Here is an 11721-nt window from a genome sequence, read left to right as displayed (position 1 = left end):
TTTTGCAATAAAATATTTACTAAATAAAATTCTTAAAACGTTATTGATTTTTTACAGCTTTCACCTATTCTATATCATGTTAAATATAAAAAAAAAAATTATTATCGTTCAATTAAACGTATATCAAATATCCTGTGTTGAACGGTAAAGGGTCGATAAAAGTAAATTTTCAGAGCCTAACTTCAAAGAGAGCTAATTTATCATCAACGTATTTTGTTTCGTAAAATTTACATTAGCCGCTTTTTACGATAATCAAGTTGTTTACATGCTCGCAATATGTTTGCTCAATCCTAGCTTTTAGATTAACATTCACTTTAACTTAATGTATCCTAAATATAAAAAAAATTGCAATAAAAGTACATCTCTAAAAAATTTTACCTTAAGTGTAATTTAAAAAAATAATAATCAAAATTATTTAATTTATAATGTTGGCAAAGAAATATATAATTTTTTAAACTGATTCCGTTTTTTATTTCTTGAAGGACTTAAAACTTTAATTATGGATAAAATAGCTTTTTAATATATTTTCCTCTCTTTTTTTTAGTTTAGATGGCTTTTCAGTCAATTCGGACTTATACTTTCAAAACTCTCGTTTCACCCTAAGTTGCTGTAGCATAAATGCGGTATAAGGCTAACCATGCATGGGAGAATGCTACCCATGTGGAAATTGTACGATTAGCCCTTACGCAAAGTTGCTAGGTTGGCGGGCATTAAATTAACTTTCTAGTTTCAGCTTTCAGAACTGGCAGATTCCAAAATTCGAGACAATATTTAAACAGTTTTACATCATCAAAAGTATCCTCATATAATAAAAAATATTGTTGAAAAAATATATATTTTTCTAATTATTTAAAAATTAATGTGTTTTTTTAGATATGCCATGTATTTTTACAATTTTATCTGTATGAAAGGACTACAAACTTTATTAGAATAATTTCTTCACACAAATTTGAAAGTATCAAATTGATACAAAAAATATCAAATTGATACAAATTTTTATATCAATTTGATATTTTTGGTATCAATTTGATACTTTTAAATTAGTGTGTTAGGAATTTTTAATACAAATGACAACTGATACAGAAATAACAATCTTGCATTTAGATATTGGTTCATTATAAAGGAGGTTACATATTCTAACTTACCCCTTGTATTCTGATAATCGGATTTGCGGAACTTCTCATGGTCGCTTTAAGTCGAGGCGATAACTTTCTCGCGGAATTCGCATGCTCCACAATCCTTAAACCTAGAAAAGGAAAGATGATCAGAACACGAAGTCACAACAAGGATAGAGAACTCGAATTCCAACTTCCGATAATTCTGTTGGAATGTGGAAAGCTGGTAATAAATCTTTAGGAATTTATTGCCAGAACTCAGTAGAATACAGGATAGAAAACAAGGCAGGAAAAATTTCGTAAATTGTAGCATGCGCGCATGTAGTAGCTTGATCAAAAATCGACACCTAAAACTATACTTATTTAGTACCATTTATGTTTATTTCAATTGCAAAGTATATTTTTTAATTCACAAATAAAATAGTACCCACTCCTTTGTACATTGACAAAACAATAAATTCGATTTTCTAATCATGAAATGCGAATGTTCTTTAAACATCAATTTTCTTAATAGGTGGAATTATTTTTTCAATAATAAAATAAATTATTAAGATATAAAATAATTACAGTTAATTTGAAACATAAAAAAAAGAAATAAATGACTAAAATTTTTTATTTATTCAACATCAATATTAAATTAAATGTATGAATTTTTTGGACTAATAAATTTAAACCTAATTATGAAATTTTATAGAAAAAAGAGAAACCACGGCAATTCAACCACCCACATTTACACTAATTTTTTCTCTAAAATTTTTCCACAAAATTATTTCTTTAGTTTTCCAATATTGATTTTTAATTTTTTACCTTTTTGTCCTAAAGTGATTAATGCTTCTATTTCCTACTTTCTATTTATTTAAATGCTTTCTACTTTGCTTTCTATTTATTAATTGCTAATGAACTTTTAGTTTTACTCCCTATATATATATAGTTTTTCAACAAAATTTAACTGTAATACATTTCCAAGCTTTTGGATCAAATTAATCAGTAACAATCAGAAATGTTGCTTTTTGTCTAAACTTGTAAAAAAAAGTTCCGGATTGTTTTAAAAAAAAAATTTAGTAGATTTTAATTTTTACACGATTATTCTATATCTTTAATTGTAAATTTTTTACATAAACATTAAGTATGTTCTTTATAAAATTATTTAAAACAAAATTTTGGCATTTATTTTTTGTTCTGTAGAACATGTTCTATTTGTAGCTGACGGTGATTTCTGTTCCCTAGAGTCAAACGTGTTGCGACGTTTCATTTCTGATCATTCCGTGCCAGTGACTTTAGTTGCTAGAAGCTTAATAAGTTTGTCATGTCGCACGCGACAGAGTACACTATCAGTTTGCTTCGTTATATCGAGAGACTGACATTCTAGGTGTTTCTATTACAAATTGAGACTGACGTGAAATAAGTTTCCCAACGTTAATATTAACGAATTACGTCGCGAGATTTTATATGACCTACATTTCTCATATATACCTATATATATCTTGTTTAAAACTCATTATCAATTCCCACACTGATTAATATATTTGAATATGTAAATAAAATATATTTATATATATATATATATATATATATATATATATATATATATATATATATATCTTTCTATATTATAAAAAGATTTCGCCGCCGCTGTTTCAGAAATTTTGACAAGGATGGGTCATTCCATGTCAAGTGTACCCAACCCATGTTTTTGACAAGGTTAGGTAAGGGTGAGCCAACCCATGTTTTTGACATGGATAGTACAATAGTTGGTTACACTTAATATGGAATAACCTATATGAATATAGCTGCAAGTCCCCCCCTTCTCCCCCTCCCTCGCAAAAAATGACCTAAATTTTAAGGTTATGTTCGTTTCAAGACTCTGAATAGGACCGCAAGTCCTCCCCCCTCCCTTACCCTCTGTCCGTATTTCCCACCAAAAATCACCTAAATTTTGAAGTTATGTTCGTTTTAAGCCTCTAAATATAGCCGCAAGTCCCCCGTCTCCCGCCAGAAATGACATAAATTTTGAGGTTATGTTCGTATTAAAACTGAATAGGGCCGAAAGTCTTCCCCCCACCCCTCTCTCCGTATTTTCCGCTAAAAGTAACCTAAATTTTGAGGTTATGTTCATTTCCAGACTTTCAATATAGCCGCAAGTGAAGGTAGATTTCCTGACAAAAATGACCTGAATTTAAAGGTTATGTTCGTTTCAAGACTGTGAATATAGTCGCAAGTTCCCCCTCCTTCCATACGTTGAAGGAGAAGAGTATTGGCGAAGCAAAATGATGGAGTCGCCGCCCTGGTGAATGGCGGGAGAACTAGAGTTAGTGGAAAAAATTCAAATAATGTATGGGAAAAAGATTAATTATTTAAATAATTAATTCACTAATTGTTATGTCACCCTAAATATTGTAGAATTGTACAATGTAGTTTTTAATTTATCCTATAGAAAAGAAATCTTTCAAAAAAAGCTTATCCTTTTTAAATTATAGCTCGTTGTTCACGATCAGTACAAACATACATATATATGTATATCATATATGCATAGAATCACTCTAAACGACTTAACTTGGTTTATGTTCCTTTGCTTTGATTACAAAAGTTTTGTAATTGTTAATAAATAACAAATTGGTGATTTTTGCTCATATTTGTTAAAAAGAAAATGAAAATGTCTACAAGGAAACGTAGAATGTGTTACGTACCTCAGTGCGAAGTCAAGGAGAGTATAACTGAAAACATAAGTTTTCACAAGTTTCCAAAAAATGAACGTCAAAAAAAGCAGTGGTTAAAAATATTAAAAATGAAAAGCGAAAGTATCACAAAACACACACTGGTGTGTAGTAAACATTTTCTAAAGCAGGATTATTTTATTAGTAAGTCAAAAATTAAAGTTACCTTTTATATTTAGTAAATTAAAAGGAAGTAAGTCTTTCATCGAAATTTTATGCAAATATTTTACTAATCACTACAATATTTATTTTAAAGATGCCAATGGATTCAGAAGAGATTTAAAGAAAAATGCAGTTCCTTCATTATATTTACCTGTTACTTTAATTACACAAAAAATAAAAAATCAAAACACAATGAAGGAAAGAGAGATGCGAGTAATGAAACGTAATAACTCTAAGAGGTATAATATTTATTTTCCATATGTTATTAATAAAGTTTTTTGATTAAATTTGAAATGAAAATTATAAATAAAAAATACTTATATATATATATATAAAAGTGTTTGAAAAATAGAAAGCAAAACTTACAAATTATTCTTTTTTTAATGATTCGTTCTTTTATCGATAATTTTATTTTGTAGAGTACAATTTGAAAAATCATATTTTTCATTAGAACTGTAGGGTCAGTTAGGGTAATTAGAAACGAAAGATTTTTAAGCTTAATTTACATACAAATAAATATTTTCGACATCAATATTTCAATCTCAGGCTTAAAAATTGAAAATTGCGGTTACGTTATTGGTGAACATTAGAAATTCTGTTTCCAATTACCCTAAATGATCCTGTATATGATTTTTAGTTAAATAAAATATTATTTAACTTTTTTATTACTCTATTTTTTTCACTTTTTTACTTACCTGAATAAATAAATAACACTGAAAAATTAAATTATTTTTTATTTGTTTTTAATTGAATTTTTCACACTGTTTAGGTTTTTGAATTTGCATAAACTGCAACGTCTCCATAGAGATGATGAAGATATAGTCGATGTTGAAATGCATACAGAGTTGAAGGTGAATGATAACATTGAAAAGTCTATGGAAATTCAAGTGCAAAAGTGTAGTATGTGTCAAGGTACAAGAATAAGTACGGGTAATATGAAGACAATTGAAAAAGTTATGTTTGACAAAGAAGTTCAAACGGAAAAGGAAACTTGCGACAAGTCTCTCCAAGTACAAGAAAGCTTCATTTTTTCCGATTTCTTAGACACAGACACTAAATTAAATACTGTCTCAGGTGTAACATCCTTCGATAATTTCGCCTATTTAAAATCTTCAATAGAAAAAGTGAAGAAAACAAATCAAATGGGAAAAGCGACTTCCAAATTGAATTTAAAAGACCAAATTATTTTAACTTTAGCAAAGTTGAAGTTAAATTTAAGTTTCGCTTGTTTAGCCATTTTTTTTAGGGTATCTCGCCAAACATGCAGAAATGAATTCTATACCATGCTTGGATTACTAAGTGCGTGTTTGTCGCCTCTTATTCGATGGCCTCCAAAAGATGAAATTTTAGAAAATATGCCAAAATGCTTCAAATTTTTTCCATCGACACGAGTTATTTTTGACGGAACCGAAATACCCATTCAAAAAAGAAAATGTTTAAAATGTAGAATCGCGACTTATTCACAGTATAAAAGTGGACATACTGTTAAATTTATTGTAGGAATAACTCCATCAGGTCTAATATCTTTCGTCAGTGATTCATATGCAGGACGTGTCTCCGATAAACAAATAATTGTTGAATCTGGTATTCTTGATAAATTGATTCCTGATGAAGATAGTGTAATGTGCGATAAAGGTGTGTTAATCCAAAATGAGTGTAAAAAGCGTAAAATTAAATTAATTATGCCCTGCTCTAAGAGTAAAATTGTTGTACAATTCTCACCACAGGAAGCGAATTTAAATCAAAAAATTGCTTCAGCGAGAGTACATGTAGAAAGATCGATTCAACGTTTAAAAATTTTCAAAATTTTGAAAGGTCCCTTAAGTTGGGATGTAGTTTCTTGGAGTCCTGAAATAATGCGTGTTATCTGTGGACTTGTAAACCTTTCACCTCCGATATTAAAAGAAGACAAGTTTTAATAGGAAAAAAGTTTTTTCGTTTTTTTTTTATCTTAAATTTCATTTTTATTGTTAAGTGTATTCTGCATATTAAAAACATTTCTAAAAAATAAAAAGTATAAAACTTTAAAATTTGAGAAATTTTTAAAAACTTATATTGCATTAAACCCTCGGTAAATTTAATTTTTTACTGGTTTCTCTCACTCGAGCCATATGTATTGCTGCCTCACATAGTGGTACTCCTATAAGCAGCAACATATAAAAAATAAAATAACCAAAATTGCACTTTTATTAAAAAATTTAATGTTATTTTTTCAAAAAAAAATTAAAATGTTAAAGTTTTTGAAAATGTTGATACATTGAGTTTTGAAAATTTTTAAATACATAAATAACATTGAATATATATCTTGGAAGAATTGATATACTTTCCAAGTTATTAAGGACGTTTATTCTAGAAAAGCAGATTTTCAGAAAAAAATTTACAATTGTTATTTAAAAAGTAGAAATATTATTATTATTTTCTGAAAGAATAAATGTCAATTTTCTAGAAAAAAATTTAATTATTTAAACATTATTCAAGTAATCAAAACATTTTCATATCGCTTTTTGCCGATTTTTTAAAAATGATTCGATTTGAATCAATGATGGTTTATTTTCTCTATAGAAAATAATAGTAATTTGTTTCAAAAATATTTCACTCTTTTTGAACAAATGACTATATTTTCAAAACGGTAAATTTGTAAAGAATCATTTTCTGAAAAATAAGCAATCATTGATTCAAATCGAATCATTTTTAAAAAATCGGCAAAAAGCGATATGAAAAATATTTTGATTACTTGAATAATGTGTAAATAATTAATATTTTTCTAGAAAATTGACCTTTATTCTTAAAAAAATTAATAATATTTTTACTTTTTAAAAACAATTTTAATTTTTTTCTGAAGGTCTGCATTTCGGGTATAAACGTCCTTAACATTTTTTTTAAGTTAAGTAGTTTTAAGTTACTTAAGTTTATTTTCTAACTATAACTCAAAGTTTCTTTCATATGTAACATTAAATTTTTTGTAAAACTCTAGATATTTATATAAAAAACGTGAAGGTTTCGTTTGTAATAATAAAAAAAAGTAGATACATTCACCGTCTCAAAATGAATGTGACTGAAAACAACTTTGTAAAAAATAAAATATACTTATAATGAATAGTTAGAATTTCGAGTATTATTAAACTTCACCTTTTCTTATGCAAAGTCTAATTTTTTATTAATTTTATACCCGAAAGTAGCGATTGTAGAATATCGTCTTCCAGATCTTGTGTCATTTTTACGATTGTCTGCTTTTTTTGATAGTGACATAAATTATTTATGGATACACCCGTAACAAAATTTGCCTTCTTTTTCCATTTACCCCAATTTTGTTGTAAATCGGTACAACTTAAATTCGGCAAGTTCTCTAGCCCTATACTGGAACATATATATATGTATATATAAATAAAATTTGTTAGATGTAAATTGTGGAATTTTTTCATATATATATGAAAAAATTCCACAATTTACATCTAACAATTACACTCATTAAAAGAATTAGAATTGTTGAAAAATTTTATTTATTTTGTAAAATTTTCAAAGTTACTGTCTTTTTGGCAAATCATTTTAATAAATTTTTCTTCCCAACTGACCGATTTATATACATCAAAGTTCCAAATACGTGCTTGCATTTACCATTTGCTCCAGCTATACAAGAGCAATAAGGTATCATACTTTTTTTTTTAATTGTGATTACCACTTTGTAACAAGTTGTTTTATCTCGACAAGAAGACATACAAAGAGAAACAATTTTCATTTTGTCACTTACACGACTTTCAAAGCCACATTGAATAATACGTTTGTTTATTAATATTTGTTCTCCTTCTTTCAATGGGCGTTTTAAACCTCCTGCAAATTTAAAAATGTTTGCAAGACTAATATTTTTAATCATTATACATATACTACTCAAAAAATAATTTGTAAACATCTGACTGTAACGCAGAAATGTAAATATTTAGACGTCATAGCTCGTGTATGTATACATATATATGTATGTTTGTACTGATCGTGAACAACGCGCTATAATTTAAAAAGGATAAGCTTTTTTTGAAAGATTTCTTTTCTATAGGATAAATTAAAAACTACATTGTACAATTCTACAATATTTAGGGTGACATAACAATTAGTGAATTAATTATTTAAATAATTAATCTTTTTCCCATACATTATTTGAATTTTTTCCACTAACTCTAGTTCTCCCGCCATTCACCAGGGCGGCGACTCCATCATTTTGCTTCGCCAATTTTCCGCCGAAATTGAACTAAATTTTAAGGTTAAGTTATTTTGTCGAGAACCGACCAAGAAACAAACATAACCTCAAAATTTAGGCCAAAATTTGGCCCAAAAAGACAAAGAAACAAACATAACCTCAAAATTTAGGTCAAACTTTGAAGGAAAATGACCAAAAAACGAACATAACCTTAAATGTAGGTCAAATTTTAGCTGGAAAATTTAAAAAATTAGATAAATTTTCTTTTAAAAATTGAAAATAATAAAAATTATTGTTAATAAAAATCGTAAATAACATTTAAAGAAATAAATAATAAAATATTAATAATAGTTTTAAATTCCAGAAATTGTCTAAACATTAACTCAAACATCTACAAAACCAATAAAAAATAGGGGGTCGACGCGCAGGGGGACGAAGCCCCCCCTAGTATATATATATATATATGAAATATATATTTATTTAACTAAAAAATTTTTTTACTTTTTCTCGCAAAAGATTTGCGTTTCAATCGGTTTGTTTGTTCAAGAAACGAACTTTTTCATATGAAGAGTTAAAGCAAAATTTTTTAGCATTTCACACTTCTCTCTCCCTTTCTCTTTCTCTATGAAACTTTTAACTTTTAGAAAATATCGAAAATCAATATCTAACCGATTAGTGAAACGACGTTGAATGACGCGAAAGCAGTTGAAAGAAAATTTAATTTTAAATCTTGGTGTCATGTTAAACTGAAGTACTGACGTTACTGCGTGCTTTCTTTAGCTGCAAGCAAATTTATACGTGAACTTTTTTCCCTTTTAATGGAAAATTTAATTTGTAAACTTGAAAAATTATGATTTCTATGCATGTGAAAATTTATTTTGTTTGTATCTATAAACATTTGTTTAATACTATTTTATCAATACCAATTTATTTATTATTAAAATTTAATAAATAAATAAAATTATTTATTTTATTTGAAATACAATATTTCAAGCAATTAATGGCACTTTAATTCAGAGGCTTATTGAAAAGAAGTAGTATATGTCGAGAATGTGTCAGACGTGGGTAAAGAATTCCCGAGACTACGATTCGACAGGTCATCACTTGTCAAGGGGAGGACCTTCATTTATACTTTAAGGATGGGAGATCAATGCGTGTTAAGTACAATATGTTCTTGTCGTTTTTCTAAGAGTATTCGAAAATGGCTCTTTTTAAAAAATATCATGAATCACTGCCATCTTTCTAAATGAATATATGTGTATGTAGTACATTATCGATATTCAATAAAACTGTTATGTTTTTTTAAATTAATGAGACCTATAAATTTTTTGTTTTTGTACTTCCAGTCAAAATATTATTTAAATAATTATCGAATAATTTTTTGTAATTTTAACCCAAAACATACATAGAAAAAATAATACGATAATAATCAATTACAAGATAACACTGGATTTTTCAATATATAACTATAATCCATAAAGTTCGTGTAAAGATGTTATTGGCCAGATGTATGAAATGTTAAACAAAATCAATATTTCCAGTTTTCAACGACTTCTCTTATTTCTGTTTGTTTTTTTGAAATATTGTGACTGCAGTAAAATGGTAAGAGGAAACTAGTATATAAGCGGGTTGTGAACTGGATGAACAGAAAATGTTAATCCAAATCTGTCGATATGGCTTTTATAATATGTCAAGATGAAATGCTCAAATATATAAATTTTGAACATTTGTGTGTGTGTCTGTGTGTGTGTGTATCATATAAGGTAAAAGATAAATCTGCAGCATATATTTTTATGTATATATACATTTATATAGGGTAAAAGTGGGGCAAAATACTTTTCACTCAAGAGTTTACGACCGAATAAAATTCAGTATTTTATATTAAAATCAATTTTAACTTGAAGCTATTTAACTATTTTTGATAAGCATCTTCTGTGAAATATTTTATTTAAAATATAAGTAAAGTAATGCTTTGACCATAAGAATAAAGTACCTTAATTGATAGTTCATTGACTTTTGTTACTAATATTGAAACTAATTGTTTCGCTGTGCGAAATTTGGAAAAGAAATATCGGTATTGCTATAGACATGTAACTATTAACAGTATATTCAAAAAATTGTATAAATAAATATCCTATCTCACATTTATTACACTTTATATCATCGCTTTATTTATTGAAGCAACACTATTGATGTTATGTTTTTAATTAAAAACCATTTAAGATTCTAGCTTTATCATGCCCATAATCCCAACTAATGGATAGAAATTAGGTGCTTGTAATTATCCAATATTATCCATTTGATGTATTCGAATAATCAAAATATATATTTGATTTTATGTCGAAATTCGTTACTGTGAATATTATTAAATGATAGCACATAGAATAACATACAATCTAGGGAGTGACCTATTCATCATCGGACGTCACGGGTGTATCTCTGTGTATCCATGCTTTATCGAGGGATTAATGCAGCGATAAGGTCATTCGGGTTTGCATACCAGCACGAGACCTTTATCCTCGTGTGGTCAAAGCCCTTTTAACATCGATCGCATGATTGCACTATCCACAGTCTACTTGGTAACACTAACTTGTAACTTCACTAGGGATTGTATAAGTTGACTCACCCAGACCACAATACTGTCTCCACCCCCATTGATATTGCTTGATAAAATCACGATATAATCGTTTTGCTACGAACTAAAAAAAAAATTACTCAATTAAATCAAGCAATTTTTTTCTCACTTCACTTAATTTTATTATTACAATCAAGAATCATTAGGAATCAAATCCAATTTCATATTCGTTCATTGAAAAACTAAAATTCAAATTAATACAGAAAATAGGACAGAACTATACTAAAGTAAATAAAAATAAAAAGTTGAATTCAAACAAATTTAACAAAAAAGTTTGTTTACTTTCTAAACTGAGTGGTTTGTGGAAATACTACATATTTATGTCTTGTAGCTGCATGCCACAAGAATTTCTGTAAATTGCAGAGGAAATTTTTTTACCCGTAAAAATTTAATATCAAGTCTGTAACATATGAAATGGACTTTTATCCCTCATTAACATATTATTTATTTTGGTTTTACTGACTTTTGAGAAAAAAAAAATTAATAAATAGTGGACAGTACCAAATTTATATATAAATAAAATAATTTATTAGTCGAAAAAAGCTCACCAAACTTGAGGAAAACATTTTCAGATGTTCCTATACATTTCTGGAAAGATATTGCTTCTATTTTATTATATTACTACAGCATCTCCCCTAAGTTCACAGAAGATATTTACTTCTGCAAAAAAATAGCTTCTGTGAAAATAGAGGAAGATTCCCCAGGGGTTATTGACTCTCTTTAACTCTTCTTTAACTCACTTTATTACTCACTTCCGCAACCGAGGAATTTATTTTTAACACTTTGCTTTATTTATATTGTATAATATGTCAGACACAATTTTGTACACCAATATATGAAAAACCAAAAACATTTTCAAAAAGTAGATTCAATAAAAAATGATCTCTTTTTCCTAAATCAAATTGT

At 27.6% G+C, this 11721-nt stretch overlaps 2 protein-coding genes across 2 annotated transcripts; one reads left to right on the top strand and one right to left on the bottom strand.

The window, feature by feature from the left end:
• The first annotated feature begins 3678 nt into the window (after nt 1–3678).
• LOC127281436 (uncharacterized) lies at nt 3679–6343 on the top strand. The gene is made up of 3 exons (XM_051305153.1): nt 3679–3973; nt 4086–4230; nt 4761–6343. The coding sequence occupies exons 1-3, from the start codon at nt 3763–3765 to the stop codon at nt 5908–5910; spliced, it is 1506 nt and encodes a 501-aa protein (XP_051161110.1). The 5' UTR covers nt 3679–3762; the 3' UTR covers nt 5911–6343.
• LOC127281438 (uncharacterized) lies at nt 5999–7890 on the bottom strand. The gene is made up of 3 exons (XM_051305154.1): nt 7564–7890; nt 7161–7348; nt 5999–6131 (listed from the first exon to the last, which is right to left on the bottom strand). The coding sequence occupies exons 1-3, from the start codon at nt 7860–7862 to the stop codon at nt 6052–6054; spliced, it is 567 nt and encodes a 188-aa protein (XP_051161111.1). The 5' UTR covers nt 7863–7890; the 3' UTR covers nt 5999–6051.
• Nucleotides 7891–11721: the final 3831 nt, after the last annotated feature.

The sequence above is a fragment of the Leptopilina boulardi genome, unplaced genomic scaffold, assembly GCF_019393585.1.
Source record: "Leptopilina boulardi isolate dan_hultmark-lab unplaced genomic scaffold, ZJU_Lbou_2.1 LbouV2_269, whole genome shotgun sequence".
In the NCBI taxonomy this organism is placed as follows: Eukaryota; Metazoa; Arthropoda; class Insecta; order Hymenoptera; family Figitidae; genus Leptopilina; species Leptopilina boulardi.
Note: the sequence above shows the minus strand (reverse complement) of the source record. Positions and strands in the feature narration are given on the sequence as shown.